Raw genomic sequence first — 18,017 nt, forward strand, 5'->3', positions numbered from 1 at the left:
TGGTCCACACCTTTGCATAATAGAATCCCCTTTCCTTCTTCCCATACAAAATTAATTCTTACCAGAATCATAGTTGGGAGGCTTCATGTCTCCCTGATTTAACTCTGTGCCATATTTTAACTTGTGGTATTTAGCTCTGAAAAAAAGAGAAAAATCATTCAGTGTGCCTACATATTTCTGGTCTCACATTCAAATTACCACTGTTAGGGAAAAATTGTGTCCCTATTCTTCTCCAATATAATTTTGTTGATTCCACATGCCCCCTGCAAATATCCTCTCTACTTGATTATTCTTCAAACATAAAGAATAGTCTAAACTGTTTCATTGTTACTTGAACATGCTTGACTTTTATTCTGCCACTATTGGAAATACATACATCTCAAAAGGCTGACTCCTACAAAAAGGACCAGTTGGATTGCCAAACCTGCAATCTAAAGACCTGAAGAATCCAATCCAGCTGTTCACAGTAACCCTGCCAAAAACATCCATAGAAAAACTAGGAGTTGCTGCCAGAGTAAGAGACATAAACAAGTAACGCTGCCAGAAACAGCACTGAGAGAGATCCTGCCTCAAGGAAATGGCTGCAGTTTTGTACTAGTCTGAAGCAATTCAAAAGGCCTACATATAAGTATGCTTCATATTTTAAAAATATGATACTTGGATTGGCCATCAGCAAGAAATGCATCAAATTTACATAGTGAGTGCCCATTAAGGAATGTGCAGAAACCCCTGAGATTAATTTTGAAATAAATTAACAAAGATTCTGGAGCTTGATGGATGCTAAAGAGGTTACAACAATATTAATTCAGAACACTTACTTTATGTAAACATTTCTATTCAGTTCTTTACTGTCTCTTACATTAAAAATAGAAAGAAAAATAGAAACTGCATTGTACTAACTCATCTGTACTTTTATTATATTGTATAATATTTTTTATTCATTTATTTACATTTATATTCCACCTTCCCTGCAAGTGGGCTCAGGGCGGATCACATAACAGAGTGTAAAAATTCACTATAATTCTTCAATATAAAAGTGAAACAGTTAAAAAGCAGCATAAATTAACAGAATGTAGGGATTTTCAACTGGCACCAGTGGTCTCCAGATCTTATTAGCCTGAGCCACATAAGATGGCAAACTGCAGCGGGGAGACGAAGGTCTTATTGGATGCAGGCTTCCTCAACCGAAGCCCTAGCCGAACAGCTTCTTTTTACAGGCTCTGTGGAATGTTAGTAAGTCCTGCAAGGGCACTGATCTCTTATATATTTATATTCCACTTTCCTTCCAACAGAGACCCAAAGCAGCTTAATATATCACGCCAATCATTACAGGAGCAAACCAGGCCACTCACAGATAAAACAGGACTTCTACAACTAGGACTTCTACAACTTCAGTGGACTCCAAAAGTATGCAGAAATATATGTCCAAGTTTTCCTGGAGGCAGACACTGGCTCCAAGAGACTGAGGTGAGCTGAGCATGCTCGAGGAGGGCTAGAATTCTGAGCATCAATTACAGGGGGTGGGAACACCCAGAAGGAACTGAAGAAACTGGCCTGTCCAAACTCTTGAAAGCTTATAGAATGCTAGAGTGGAAGATTCCAAAACTGCTCCCCCAGAAACACACACAGTTTCTCAAGGAATCCTGGCTAGTTTCCCCTAATCACAAAGTTCAATGGCAGGGCAGCAATAAAATAAAATAAAATCCACAGACAAGGCTGGGGTACTCAGGGACTCTTCATGTATGCACAAAAACATCAACCTGCAAATTTACCTCTGCTCCATAAGCCATAGACTACAAAGGGAAGCTGAATGTACACAGAACATGCATATACATACAGTAGGTGATAACAAGGCTGGTCACTGTCAAGGCTGTATGTCACTGTATGTTGTGATCCGCCCTGAGACTGTTTACAGGAAAGGGTGGAATATAAGCCTACTAAATAAAATAAATAAATAAGACACTTAGTGTACCCTGGAGATTTGATCAGAAAGACATCCTCCAATCATTAAGTCTTTCACATAGTTCTTTGCAAGACCTAAAATTGTCAATTGTCAATTCTATTATTCATTATACCCAGGGCTTTTTTTGAGCAGGAACACACAGGAATTTCAGCTGGCTGGGTACCAGGAGGTGTGGCCTAATATGCAGATGAGTTCCTGCTGGGCTTTCTCTACACAAAAAGCCCAGATTATACCACTATACATCAACATTTCTTTAAATACATTCAGAAGGAAACCAGCCAGAGAAATTGTTGGGACTTTGAATGACCACGAAATAAAAGGGGGATATGGCAGAGAAGCTCAACGAATTATTTGCATCTGTGTTTACTGTGGAAAACGTGTGGACATGTACCCAAGCCACAGCTATTATTTTCAGGAAGGGAGTCTAAAAAATTGAGTCAAACTGAGGTGATGAGAGATGAAATTATAGACCTACTGAGGAAATTAAAAACTATATCCAGGTCCTGATGGCATATACCCACAGCCTTTAGGAAATTCAAATGTAATACTGTTGATCTACTTACAGTTATATGTAATTAGTCACTAAAATCAGTCACTGTATCAGAAGACAGAAGGAGTAAATGTTACACCAATTTTTAAAAAAGGATTCAGAGGGTAACCAGGAAGTTACAGGTCAGTGAGCCTAATACCTGTCCCAAGGAAATTAGTAAAAACTAATCAAAAATAGAATTATTAGGCACATAAACAAAGCCTACTGAGGGAAAATCAGTGAGGTTTCTGCAAAGGGAAGTCCTGCCTCACTAACATTTTGGAATTATCTGAGAAAGTGAACCAACATGTAGATAACAGTGACGTGGAAGGTGAACTTTCAAAAGGCTTTTAACAAGGTACCTCACGAAAGACTTTTGAATAAGTTTAGCCATTGTTTGATAAGAGAACTAGGTCCCTTCACTGACTAAAAATGGTTAAATCAAGGGTGTCAAACTCATTTGTTATGAGGGCCAGATCTGACATAAATGAGACCTTGTGTCATAAAATGCAAAGCCAGGTAATGTATAAATGTTATAAAGGACACAGACAAGCACAATTAAAGATTTTTTTTAAAAAAAAAACCCACTTAAAATAAAGCATGCTTTAAAGATTAGAACTCTTGCAATATTTTGTTTATTTAACAATTTCTGATAATTGATGCCTCTTGTTCTGAATTATTGCATCAAAATCTAGAGACAATGTCTCTGCTGTAGCAATTTTGAATATGCTGTTCAGGTGTTCAGGTGTACATCTGCAAGCTGTAAACCTACTTTTGATTTATTGACATTCATTACCGAAATCTCATGGTCAATGTTTTGAGTCCGAGACCCAGGGGAAAATATAAAATGGCTGGACATTGTGAGCTTTTGTACATAAGTTGCTTCATGTACTGATCAGCCAATGGAGAAAACAGAGGCTTTGCTCTGTAGCGCCTATCTGATTAAGTCTGAAAAAGCAAGCAGTGATGCAGAAGGAAGCAAGAGAGACAGAAGGAAGCAGATGACAGTGAGTTGCTCATGGGCATGGTAAGAGCCCTCCAAGGGCCTGATTTGGCCCTCGGGCTGCACGTTTTGACACCCCTGGGTTAAATGATAAGAATTGGAGAGCAGGAACAAATGGACAGTTGTTTGAATGGAGGGAAGTAAGCAGCAGATTCCTATAAGGATCAGTATTATGGCAGGTGTCATTTAATTTGTTCATAAATGATCTGGAACTGGGGGTGAGCAATGCACTGGCCAAGTTTGCAGATGACACAAAATTATTCAGAATAGTGAAAATCCAGGCCAATTGTAAAGAGCTCCAGAAGGATCTCCACAGATTGGGTGAGTGGGCAACAACGTCACAAATGAAACAAGTCCAGTGTACAGAAGTGTAAAGTGATACGTACGGGAACAAAAAAATTCAGTGTTATGTGTATGCTAATAGAGTCTGAACTTGTTGAGGCTGAGAAGAAAAGAGACTTTGGGATCATAGTCGGTAACTCAATGAAAATATCAAGTCCATGTAACACAGTAGTGAAGTGGGCAAACTCTATGTTGGGGATTATTAGGAAAAGGACTGAAAATAAAACGACCATTGGTTACTTACCGTGACGGGTCCTTCTCCTCTGAGGATAGGAGGCCACCTTGTGGGTGATTCCCAACCTATCAGTAGGGAGGCAGGACTAATTTTCAACTTCCTGCTTTCGTTGGGAGTCGCCCACATTTCAGTTTGGCAATTCCTGAAGCAGTAGAAACCTATTCTCTAACTACAAACATAACTGTCAATAAAGAACAGAAGTTGAAAATAATAGAACAGTAAAGATACAGTAAGAACATGGAAACAGGAAGTTTTAGTGATATTTCACAGTTCATAATTTTTCTGGGTTTGTTTTTTGCATGTTCTGGAAGTCGTAAAAGTTATGGTAGCTTTGATAGTTCTGAAGAATGTCGATGGCAGCATAAGGGGAAGGGTCAAGGTGGCCTCCTATCATCAGAGGAGAAAGACCCCTCACGGTAAGTACCCAATGGTCGTTCTCCCTTTGAGGTGGAGGCCACCTTGTGGGACATCTTAAAGCAGCATCCCTAAATTTTGGGAAGGACCTTGCCATCGACACCCCCCAGAATGTGCTGAAGTACTTTTCTCCCAAAAGCAGCATCAGACGAGTTGTAAGCGTTAATCTTATAATGTCTTATGAATGTAGACAAAGATGACAACGTAGCAGCTTTAAACTGTGTTTGTAGCTGCGCTCCTTACTGAATGCACCGTCAAACCTTGAGGCGGAATCATCTTTTGAGCTTTATATGCCTCTGATATGCACAAGCATAAGGTTTTGTTGACTGCAGCATTCAACATTTTCTTGCCTACATGAGGAGGAACAATGTTTATGAATAGTGATTCTGTTTTCCAGCAGTCTCTAGTCCTATCAAGATAACATCGCAATGCCCGTTTGACTCCAATTTGTGCCATATCTTTTCCTTGGGGTGCGAAGGGTGTGGACAAAAAGACGGAAGATGTAGTTCCTGTGCCCTATGAAAACTAGAGTCTACCTTAGGTCTAAAGGTGGAGTCCATCCTAAGGACCCTTGTGAAATATACACAAATCCTTGTGTACCGACAGTGCTCTCAATTCAGAAACTCTTCTGGCTTAGGTTATGGTGAACAAAAAGATAACCTTCATCCTAAGGAAAGATAATGGTATCTCCTTTATAGGTTCAAAAGGAGACCTTGTTAGAGCTGTGAGCACTGTATTCAGCTTCCAAGTAGGAAATCTGTGAGTCTGAGGTGGAAGCGACAGTGTAGCCCCACTTAAAAATCTAGAGACATGTGGATGTCTAGATAAAGAATTCTTCTCTTCTTTCGACAACACTGAAGACAGAGTTGCCACCTGACGACGTAGAGTGGCTGCCTTGAGGCCCGATGCCATTCCGGCCTGCAAAAATTGAAGAATCTTTCATTTCTGGTTTCAACGGATTGACCTGTTTTCTCCTGCACCAGTGGACAAATGCTTTCCAAGTTACGTTGCAAATATGTACTGTGGATGACCTCCTGGAAGCTAGTATCGTCTGTGTCACATGCTCCGAATACCCCATCTTTAACAACTTTGACCTCTCAATTTTCATGCGGTCAGTTGCAACCAATCTTGACGGGGATGAAAGATTGGCCCCTGATGTAGCATGTCCGCAGACACTGGTAGAGTTAGAGGATGATGGGTCGATAGCTCTTTCAGATCTGCAAACCAGGGTCATCTGGGCCAGTATGGAGCTACCAGTATTACCTCTGCTTGCAATAGCCTGATTCTTCTTATCACTCTTGGTAAGAGAGGAATCGGTGGGAAGGCAAACAGTAATGTCTTCGGTCACGATGCTGTCAATGCATCCATTCCCTCTGCCTTCAGGTGAAAAAATCGTGTGAAGAAATGTCGCAGCTTGTTGTTGAGATGAGATGCAAAAAGGTCTACATCTGGCCAGCCAAACTGGTCTACTATTAGTTGGAAAACATCCGTGCTCAGCGCCCACTCTCCTTGACGAATCTGTTGGTGACTGAGCCAATCTGCTTGTACATTGGAAATGCCTTTCACGTGCTCCGCTTTGATGGATGCGATGTGAACTTGCGCCCATGTCAGCAGGAGTGAAGCTTCCTTGAGAAGCAGGGTAGATCTGGAGCCCCCTTGCCTGTTGACATATGCCTTTGCAGAAACATTGTCCGTCCTTACCAAGACATGGCGTTTGTTGATTCTGGAGGCAAAATGTATCAGTGCCAGTCTGATAGCTCTTAATTCCAGCACATTGATTGGAAGCTTGGATTCCTTCTGGCTCCAGGTGCCCTAGACTGGAATGTTCTGACACATGGCTCCTCAGCTCGACAGACTGGCATCTGTATATATTTGTATCCACTCGCTTATCCAAAATTGTTTTCCCTGAATCAAGTTGGTGATCCTTATCCACCAACGAAGGTTGAATTTAAGCTTCAGTGGAACCTTTATGGAACAATCTATCTTCTTCGATATATGATACTGAAAAGGACGTAAAAAGTTTTGAAGTGGTCTGGCATGGAACCTTCCCCACTGAATCACATCTATTGTAGAGATCATCAGACCCTGCAGTGTAGCTAGCGCCATCAATGACAAAGTCCTGCTCCTGATTACTGAAGAGGCTGCCTCTCTTATCTTTTGAGCTTTCTGAAGAGGAAGGTACAGACAATTTTGACTCATGTCTATAATGACCCCCAGGTATTTGAGGCAATATGAAGGTTCCAGGGAACTCTTTTGTGTGTTCACCAAAAAACCATGGCTCTGAAGTGCATTGATTGTCTGATTGGTGTCCGCCCAAGCTCTCTCCTGAGAAGGTGCTCTTATTAGGTTGTCGTCCAAGTAAAGGTGGATGTGTATCCCTTGCTCTCTCAGAAGAACCACTAAGTTTACCAGCACTTTGGAGAACACTCTTGGGACTGAAGATAGTCCGAAGGGAAGTGCTTATTGAGATAACAAAAACGAAGGAATTTCCTGTGGCCAACAAAAATTGGTATGTGGAGGTACGCCTCTGTTAGGTCTGTTGAGGTGAGTAGCTCTCAAGGCTGCAGGGCCTCTGTTATTGACTGAAATGTTTCCATTCGGAATTTCTTTGGGAGGATAAAGGTATTTAAAAAATTTTAGATCTAATACTGCTCTCCAATCTCCTGACCTCTTTGGGACTGTGAAAAATATAGAATAGACTCCCTTTCTCTGCTCCTCCGAGGTAACTGATTCTATTGCCTTTATTTCCAAAAGATGCTGAATGGCTTGAATCGTACGTTTTTTTATTAGATTTATGTGACTTGGTGAATGCACAGAGTGGTTGGGTGGGATCCGTAGGAATTCCAACTTGTAGCCGTCGGTGACTATCTCCTATACCAGGCGTCTGATGTTGCATCCTGCCACAGATCTTGGAAGTGGAGACGAGCGCCTACCGGAATTGATTGGAAGTCATGCTTTGTTTGGTTTGTTGTCCCTGTCCGTCTTTTCTGATTGTTTGTTTCCAAATCTGTTGAATCTGATGGAATTGTTGCATCAAAATGGCTGCTTGGCAGAGTTCCAGGAAGATTTTCAGTTCTCTGGACGAAAACGTGGTAGCGTGTGTTGTGTATGAAAGGAGGGCTGGTATCCTTTTCTGCTGTCCTGTCAACGTAAAAATTTTAGCACTGCCTTCTTTTTGTCTTTGGTATCCATCAAGATTTTGTCCAGATCCTGACCGAAAAGTTGACCTCCATGAAATGGATAAGACATCACAATATTCTTTGAATGAGAATCGACTGACCAGGCTCTCAGCCAAATAGAACGCCTAGTTGCTGCTGTTGATGCTATGGCCCTTGATACAAAAACCATAGTGTCAAGCGTGGAGTCCGCTAAAAAAGAAACCGTTTTCAGTATTCTGTTGGCTCCCTCCACGGTACGATGGTCCTCCTCTGGTACCTTTGATATCAGCTTCCTCATCCAGATGATAGCAGCTCTCGTTATCATGGAACCGACTGCCGATGCCTTGAGAGCCATGGCGGAAGCCTCATATGTCTTCCTTAATGCAAATTCTGCTTTCTTGTCAATGTGGTCCTTTAGGTTGCCCTGACCGTCTTCTGAGACCAAGCCATCTCTCTGCAGCACTGCTACAGGAGCAACAACCAGGGGAATTTGCAAGAAGCTATTGGTAAATGAATAAAGCTGATAGTTTCTTTCAAAAACCTGCTTCCGGGATCGGAAAATGGCAAGCTGAGCTGCTTTCCTTAACGGGGGCAGGCTGGCACTTTTGTTCAGGGTAGAAAAAGGCAAATTAATGCCTTCTGCCTACTTTTCTCAGCTAGAGAATCGTCCAAGATATGCACAGATACTTTGAGGAGACTTACCTTGGCTGAAAGGGAGTCCCGAAGGGGGCTCTTTTGAGGCTTTGAGGGATCTCCGGAGAGAAGTTGCATATTCATCATCTGCAGAAGTTTCCAGAGCCATTTATTCGACTTAAGCTTGACAGGATTCGAATCTTCTTTTACAACTTTAAACATCTAATCTACAAAAGACTGGTGTTGATTTTGATAAACTACAAAAAAAAAGTATCGATTGCTTTCTCTTCACTACAGGACTATTTAAAGCTAAATAAAATGAAATTAAAAGGTGGGAGTTGGATATAATGGAAGTTTGAGAGGAGGAGAAGAAAAGGGGCTAAATTTGAACTTTGTAAATTTAAGAGACAGTGCTAAAAGGAGAAAGGAATTTATTGTTTAGTCTATCTGTGGTTGAGGAAGTTGCCCCATCGTCATAGATTTGCAGCACTTACAGTCAACACAGGAAGTACGTCAGACATCACGAGATTTCTCTACCAGTGAAACAAGACTCGGTGGCAGGAAAAGCAGGAAGTACCAGAGGAAGAAGGAAGTAGAAGAAGTATTCAGCCTACTCTAGGATTACAGTATCAGAAGAAACATCGGCGGCCATTGCTGGGAGGATAAAGTTTTAACGTTTGTAAAGTGACTGGGACAATAAAAATTGGTGGAGTTAATTGATCTGGCAATTTTAAAATAAGGACTATTGGACAGTGGTGAAGAAGATTTGAATTGGATAAAGGGGAAATAAGAAAATTTTTAAAGTGAAGCAAAAGTCGCGACTACCATTTTGGGGAAAATAAAAACTTTAAATATTAATATCTGAGCCTGGGAGGCTCAGAGGACGGCGAAATTGGGCTTATCTTAAAGGGCAAGCTTCACTCTATTAAATCTGATGGTCTAAGTTTAATTTGGAGAGATAAAAAATTTCGATCTTTTTTACATGTCAGATCCGAAGCAAATCCATACTAGGTCTTCTTCAATGGAGAAAATGCAGACCCAGCTAGATGCAATGGAGGCCAAGATAATGAAAGGGGTGAAAGAAATGATAACTGCCTCTAAAAAAGAAATAAGAAAGGATATTGAGGACTCAAAAAAGAATTAAAAAAAGATAGAGAATCTCAGGAATGAGACTGCAGTAATCACTAAAAAAGTATAAGAGGTGGAAGAGAAAGTGAAAACACATGATTCCACCTTGTTAAAATTACAAGAAAAGGTGATAATACATGACTGTAAGTTGATGGAGACACAGATTCGTTTGAGAGGTGTACCAGAGGATGAAGAATCTGATCTGAAAGACTATATAATAAAAATAATTGCAGAATTTTTGGAGGAAGATCCTGAAGGGAATAGAAATATGTATGACTATATGTATAGGGTGAATTCACTCTATGCGAAAAAGAATAATCTGCCAAGAGATGTGGTGATTAGATTTATGACAAAAGAAATGGTGGGAAAAATCATAAACAAAAACTTTGAAAAGACATTGATAGTGGGAGGTAGTAGAAAAAGAATTACGAAAGAGTTGCCAAGACATGTGTTAACTGATAGGAATGCATACAAAAAACTGACAGAAAAACTACGTGACAAAGGAACAAAATATAGATAGATAATACCTGAAGGTTTGAGCTTTGAACTTCAAGGGAAAAGGATTACAATTACAAGCACACAGGAATTGCGTAGATTTTATTAGAGAAAATAAAGAATTTGCACCATGATGGATTACAAATTGATATCTTGGAATGTAAATGGACTAAATTCACCACAAAAAAGAAGGGCAACATTTCAATGGCTAAAAAAACAAAATTATAATATAGTTTATTTACAAGAAGTGCACATTAGACAAAAGGATTATAAACTTTTATGGACTAAGCAATTGGGCCTAGAATTTGGTATATTGGCTGAACAGAAGAAGAGAGGAGTAATTTTTTATATTAAAAAAGAATTAGACCCAAAATTGTTTTTTAAAGATAAAGATGGAAGATATATAGCGGTGGAAATTATACTGAATGCTAAAAAACCTTTATTGTTGGGACTTTATGCTCCAAATGGTGCAAAGGACTTTTTTAAAAAAAATTACGCAACATTTGGATGAAGTGACTTATGAGCAAATTTTGTTGATGGGGGATTTTAATGGAACAATTCAAAACACAATTGATAGATCTGGGAAGAAAAAAATTGATAAAGAAGGGAAATTACCAAAATCTTTTTTCGAGCTGGTTAAGCAAGAAAACTTGGAGGATATATGGAGAAAGTTCAATCCTGAAGTAAGGGACTATACCTTTTTTTTAGCCAGACATAACTCTTTTTCTAGAATTGACATGTTGTGGGGTACTAAAGATTTGGGACTTATAACAAAGAAGATAGAGATTTTACCCAAAATAGGAGCTGATCATAACCCAATAATGTGGAGTACAAAATTGTCTAAAAAGTCGAGATGATTGAGATTAAATGAAGATTTACTGCAAAATAAAGAAATAATGTCATCTCTAGAAAAGGAAACTAAAGCTTACTTCCAACTCAGTGATAGAGAAGATATAGAATTTCAGATGGTATGGGATGCCTATAAGGCAGTAATGAGAGGAATATTAATAACACTGAATAACAAGGATAAGAGAGTAAAAGATAAACAGATGTTGGACATTCAAAATGAAATTAAGAAAAAAGGTGAATTAAGAAAAAGGCCAGGAAAAAAGAAAATTATAAGGGAGATTACAATACTACAAACACAAATGAGACATTTGTTAAATGGAACTTGAAAAAATTACAACAGAAATCTTTTGAGAGAGCAAATAAACCTGGAAAGTATTTGGCCTGGCAACTGAAGAAAAAGAGAGAAAGTAAAATTATTAATAAAATTGTGGCTGATGGAAAAGAGATGGTAGATCAAGAAGGAATAAAGAGAGAACTTTTTAAGTATTATGCTAAACTATTTAAGGGTGTTAAAGTAAAGAAAGAAGAGATTGAAGCGTATTTGCAAAAGATCAAAATAGTACCCTTAACTGAATATATGGAGAAAGTTTTGAATGATCCAATTGAATTAATAGAAATAGAAGCAGTGATTAATGCGATGAAAGTTGGAAAAGCACCTGGTCCAGATGAATATACGGCAAAAAAAATTAAAATTCTTAAAGAAGTATTAGTACCGAAGCTTCAAAAATTAATGAATACGATGAGATTAAATGGGAAAATACCTAATTCATGGAAAGAAGCTTTAATTTTGTTGATTCCAAAGGAAGATAGAGATGTCACGAATGTAAAGAATTATAGACCAATTTCTTTACTAAATAATGACTATAAGATTTATACAAGAATCCTGGCAGAACGGCTTAAACAATACTTAATAAATTTTATAAAGGAAGACCAAGCGGGTTTCCTCCCCAAAAGGCAAATAAGAGACAATATTAGAACTGTTGTAAATATTGTAGAATATTATGAAAGACATCCAGAGAAGGAAGTTGCATTATTCTTTGCGGATGCAGAGAAAACTTTTGATAATCTGAACTGGGACTTTATGTTTGCAGTAATGGAAAAAATAAAATTGGGGGAAAACTTTATAAGAATGATAAAGGCAATATATACTGAACAACGTGCAAGGTTATGTATAAATGCAGATCTTACAGATGAAATGATAATTAGCAAAGGTACAAGACAAGGTTGTCCGCTTTCTCCACTGTTGTTTATAATGATTCTTGAAATCTTATTGATGCAAATACAAGATGATGAAGAAATAGAAGGAACGAGAATTAAAGGATTTGCTTATAAATACAGAGCATTTGCAGACGATATAATGTTTATAAATGAAAATCCTACACAAGTAGGATTTGTTGTTGGCTAAAATACAAAATTTTGGAGAATTGGAAGGATTTTATGTGAATAAAGAAAAATCAAAACTTTTATGTAAAAATATGCAAGTAAATAAACGAAAGGAGCTGCAGAGACTAACAGGATGTGAAGTTATTTCTAAAGTAAAATATTTGGGTATGGAAATAACAATGAAGAATATTGACTTGTTTAAAACTAATTATGAAAAGTTATGGCGTAAAATGGATGAAGATACGATAAAGTGGAACAAGCTTAATTTGTCATTGCTTGGAAGAATAGCTGCAATTAAGATGAACATTTTGCCGAGAATAATATACTTATTCCAAACTATTCCAATTGTGAAAGATAGCAAACAGGTTAATAAATGGCAAAGGAAGATTTCAGAATTTGTATGGGCTGGAAAGATGCTAAAGAAAGAGGATCCCAATTACCAGATTTAAGAGTATATCATGAAGCAGTTTGCTTAGTGTGGATAAAGGATTGGGTGACGCTATTAAATAAAAAACTTTTAATGTTGGAAGATTTTGGAAATAAATTCGGCTGGCATGCTTATATGTACTATGGGAAGAAAAAGATGGTCTTTTCTCTCACCATTACATAAGGAATAATTTGCTAAGTATCTGGATGAAATATATGAAATATGGTAATGAGAGAAAACCACTATGGATAGCGCCAGCAGAAGTAATAAGAATAACAGCTGTTTCAGGAGAGGGAAAGTAGAAGTCATACAATCAACTATTAAAAATACAAAGCAGTAAAATAGAATTGAAAACTGCTGAGGAATTGAACTATAAATATGATTGGTTTCAAATGTAACAAATAAAGAGCTTGGTGGAAAGTGATCTCAAAACTGACAGAATAAGATGAGAACAAACAGAAATGGAAAAAGTTCTGCTTGGAGATAATGAAAAATTAATTTCGAAAATTTATGTTACTTTTAAAATGGTCTACGGAAGATGAAGTAGTGAAATCACAAATGATTAAGTGGGCAATTAATGTAAATAAAGAAATACAGATGGATACATGGGAATATTTGCGGAAGAATTCTATGAAACTCTCAACATGTCAGAATATCAAAGAGAACTGTTTTAAGATGATGTACAGATGGTATATGACTCCTAAAAAGTTGGCAAAGATGAACAATAAGATGCCAGATAGATGTTGGAAATGTAAAAAACATGAAGGTTCTTTCTACAATATGTGGTAGACTTGTGAAAGAGCGAAAAAGTATTGGCAGATGATTCAACAAGAGATTTCTAAGATCTTGGGTTATGAATTTAACAAAGTTGCAGAGACTTTTCTGTTGGGATTACAAATGGAAAAATTTCCAAAAGAAGATAGAACTTTAATCTGGTACTTGCTCTCAGCTGCTAGGACATTGTATGCGCAGTTGTGGAAGCAAGAAAAAATACCAGTGAAAAGGGATTGGATTGTAAAAGTTATGACATGGAGTGAAATGGACAAGTTAACAAGAACCTTAAGAGACTATGATTTGGAAGTATTAAAGATGGAGTGGAAAAAGTTCAGAAGTTACGTAGAAAAAGAGTGGAAAATAAAGGACATTGGACAATTTTTGATAATGATTAAGTATAAGAGGGAGGAGGAGTTTAATTGTGGTTCTTAATAATTAAGGGTACCTTTAATATTAATATTTTAAGTTTAGTACACTGGCGGGGGTCAAGTAACGGGGGGAGGGGTGGGTAAAAAGTAATATATGGGATAGAGGGGAAAAGTAGTTATTAACGATGTAAGAAAATTGACTATACTACCATATGTTACTAATAAATTGTTTGAAACACAGTTTCTTTAAAAAACCTGGGTATTGTTTATTGGCAAATGGTTTTCTCCATTCTGCCCTCACTTGTCTTTCAAAATATTTAGGAAAGGAAAAGGCTTTTGTATTAGATGCCTTTTCGGGAAAAAATTCCATGTCTCCTTCCTTGTGTTTAACTTTTTTGCTTTCCTCCTCCTCATCCTCCACATCTGGATCATCATGGAGATCTAGTGCTGTAAGTGTTCTAATGAGTAAATATTGATAACCTTCTGATTTAAAGAACCTCTGTGCAGGTTCTGGTACATCAATAGGTAGATCTTCCTCATCGGAGAGGAACTCCCCCTCTTCCTTATCACTAAACTTATCAGATTGATCATCACCTCCTGAGAGGTCTTGATCTTGTTCCCCACTTAAAAGAGGTGTTTGCTTCTGAGCTGCCTTAGTGGGTCATTTGCCCTTTCCCTTAAGCCTTCTTGGTGGGGACTGCGAGGAAGAGGAATGTGATCTATGCCTCTTTTTGCTGTGTTTTTTACAAAACTGCTGCATCTCCTCTCTCATCTGGTCTCTCAGTACTGAGAAAAAATTTTGAGGCAAAAACATAGGCACCATATCCTTCTGGACATTACCTTGAGCAGCCACCAGGGGAGTCTACTCTTGAGGAGGGTGTAAGAGGGGAGCTATGGCTGATCATGCATTGGACCCCTGTACTCACTATTTTCTCCCTTCTTAAAAGGCCCGGCTCGCATGTCTCACCCTCTCCAGCCTCGCATGTCTCACCCTTTCCAGGGATGATCCTGCCTGTGTGCGCTCTGCATACCGCTGTAGGCCGGGATGTCATCAGTGAAGCAGCCTGCTTTGGCGCGCTTTTTTGTCTGGCCGCAAAATGGCGGTTTCATCGGGGAGGTCCGTGCAAGCCTCTCCTGGGTCTTGCCGGCTCCACTGGAGTCCTGGACACTTAGGGGCTCGCAGTATCCTGCTGACAGGAACCCGTCGTCTTCTGAGTGCCTCATACGGTGAACCCCTCGCCTTTCTTTGGCCCCGGTAAGAAACTGACACGGGGCAATAAAATGGCGGTCAGGACGCCTTCGGGCGATCCCTCACAGCCCAGTAGTGAGGTAGGCCCAAAAGTGATAGAAATAAGAAGAAAACAGACTAAGAGTTGTTAGGAATGAATAATGAAGTAGTAGTAATTAATAGAAGTTTAGAACATGTAAAAGAGAAGATATGGATTGCTGAGTCCTAAGCTCGATGCTCTCCCTACAGAGGCAAGAAAAGAACTGAAATGTGGGCAACTCCCAACGGAAGCAGGAAGTTGAAAATTAGTCCTGCCTCCCTACTGATAGGTTGGGAATCACCCACAAGGTGGCCTCCGCCTCAGAGGGAGAACAGCCAATATAACAATGCCCCTGAAAAGTTCTGTGGTGAGGCCTTATTTGGAATGCTGTGTGAAGTTCTGGTCACCATTTCACAAAAAGGACTTTGGAGAGATGGAAAAAGTACAGAAGCTGGCAGCCAAGATGATGAAGCAGCTGCAGATCCCTTCCTATGAGGAAAGGCTAAAGAATCTAGGACTTTTCAGGTTAGAAAAGAAACACAGTCATTAAATCAATATTTCTGGGAGGAAATCTGGAAAAAGCCCAGTGAGACTGGGTATAGTGGCAAGAGACACCTGCTTCCCAGAGACCAGGACAGGAGAGTATGGGACTTTTTAGTCAAGAAAAAAGATGGCTACGGGGAGCCTCGACAGAAATTTATAAAAATATGCATGGGGTGGATAAAGGGAGCTTTTTCTTCCCCACCCATAACACTAGAACTCAGGGAAACCCAATACAGTTTCTGGGAAACAGGTTCAAGGCAGACAAAAGTCAATTCTTTTACTCAACAATTTAAACTGGGGGATTCAATGCCAATGATGGCCTCAATGATGGCTACAAACACAAGAAATTCAAAAAGTTAAAGACAGATTCACAGAGAATAGGTCCATGAACAGCCAAGGTGACTGAATGAAGCCTCCATAATCTGAGGCAGCAAACCTCTGTATATCAGTGCTGTAAGGCAACAGCAGAGGAAGGTCTCAGCCTCTGTACCCTGTTTGTTTGACTCTCCAGGATAACTGGCTGCTTTGTGAAACAGGATGCCCTACTATATGGGTCACTGAACTGATCCATTGGACTCTACCTATAAAACTGCAACAAAACCTGCCATGTGGATGCAGCCACAGCAACAATGGGAAAACCAGAGAATTGCATCCTCAATATGTAAATCACCACAGGTTAAGTTATCTTCTGATGGTGTTCTCTAATAAATTGGCTCCAAAGACCTACAAACAGAGCTCCACTCACAGAATAGATCTTTCCTAACTTCCCCTTCCTGCTGCAGTCTCTGGAATGCTACAGCCACTATTGAGGGTTGGGGGACTCTTAGTATAGTGTGGAATGATGGTGTGGAGTTCTACAGTAAGAAAGGGAAATCAACAAGAATGATATGAACAGAAGTGCCCTTCTACTCATGGAAGAAAGGAAAAGAGTTTGGATCCAACCTGCTATTTTCTATAACTCAAGTGATATATGCTACGTTACTATTATTATTAATTGGCAGATGAATGTTGTTATAACAGTATTCTAATGTCTGACCAGGTTCTTTGAATTCCTAGCATTCATTTTAAGAAATTACTTTGCCCCTTTCATTGTAGAGGTACAAGGCATACCTTTGTAACAAAAGGGACTAGAGACTTACTCTTTTAAAAATGAAAGGTAGGAGGTCAGTGAACCTGATACACACATCATTATAATAGTGTATTAATATAATGATATTCAACTGCCAACTTTAAAAACAACCCTGAAAACACTGCAGTGGCTGAGGGCGGGGGAATGGCTGCTGCCAAGGAAATGGGGCAGAGAAACTGTGGGGAAGTCTTCCATGTGGAAGCCTTTTTGCTGCTATGCTGTATCAGCAGACACAGCAGCAAAGGGGAAACCACAAACCACTTTGTTTCTAAGTAAACATGCTTAATATCAAGGTACATTTCCCATAAATAATTTAAATACCATTTATTTCACATGGGACTTAAATCACTACTAACAGTGACATCATGATGAAGCCCTCAGCTTGAGCTCATCCAAATTTCCATCCATGCCCGTGCTCTTAACTGGTCATGAAGTCTAGATGTATCATCATGCCACTGCAAATACACAGCTCCTAGAGAAAGTACTAAATTTTATTTTAGCATATCTATCATAGTAGCAAACTTGCTCTTTTCACCATTGCTGTGGACCAATTAATTCAATTATACTTTTTTATCCCTTATGCCCTTTCTCAACTGAACACAGTTCAGGTATAAGCCATAAAATGAGCAGTTCAGACAACATCAATACAACAGTCAAAGGGATCTTTCCAATACAGATTGGGCATTTGTCAAACTTCATTTTATCAGCTGGTGAATCAGTCAGATTCTTACATGGCTTTATAAAATTATCTATTAATAACTTTTTATTTCCATTTTCACACAGCTCCTTCAAAATTTAACAGCACTTTTTCACAAAGTGATTATCAGGAAAGTGATGTAAAACCAAAATTGCATACTACATCTATCCCCAAAATTTACCATTTATTTTTCTTATTTGTTATCTGCAGCTTTTTTAGAAGTTTTAGAAATAAACTGGAAGAGGTTGTTTCCACTTTATATAAGGTAAGAACTTAAGGTAAACCTAAAAAATAGTTAGGGTTGCCAGGTCCAACTCAGGAAATATCTGGGGACTTCGGGGATGCAGCCAGGAGTCTTTGGGAGGTGGAGCCAGTGACAAGCATGATTGAACTACTAAAAGAGTTCTGGCCATCACATTTAAAGAGACCATGCTTCTGTTAAATGCCCTCCTTCCATTGGAAATAATGGAGGATTGAGGAACCTTCTTTTGGGGCTCACAGAATTGGACCCCCTGGTCCAATCTTTTTAAAACTTGGGGAGGGGGTTGAGGAGAGGCACTAGATACCCATGGATTAATTCTCCATTATACTGTATGGGGACCAGTTTCCATAGAGTATAGTGGAGTGCCCAGAGGACACTTTCTGATAACATTGAAGCAGAGGGAGGGCCTCCAAACCA

General features: G+C 39.1%; 1 protein-coding gene across 4 annotated transcripts in view; it reads right to left on the reverse strand.

Moving 5' to 3' along the window:
• The window catches only part of STRN (striatin), a 90,536-nt gene that overhangs the window by 60,960 nt on the left and 11,559 nt on the right, over window positions 1-18,017 (reverse strand). For all 4 annotated transcript variants that reach the window (XM_060244200.1, XM_060244217.1, XM_060244192.1 and 1 more), the window contains exon 3: window positions 63-136. In XM_060244200.1, the coding sequence (XP_060100183.1) occupies window positions 63-136 (74 nt within the window). The remainder of the gene's footprint in view (window positions 1-62; window positions 137-18,017) is intronic.

Source organism: Heteronotia binoei, chromosome 1, assembly GCF_032191835.1.
Source record: "Heteronotia binoei isolate CCM8104 ecotype False Entrance Well chromosome 1, APGP_CSIRO_Hbin_v1, whole genome shotgun sequence".
In the NCBI taxonomy this organism is placed as follows: Eukaryota; Metazoa; Chordata; class Lepidosauria; order Squamata; family Gekkonidae; genus Heteronotia; species Heteronotia binoei.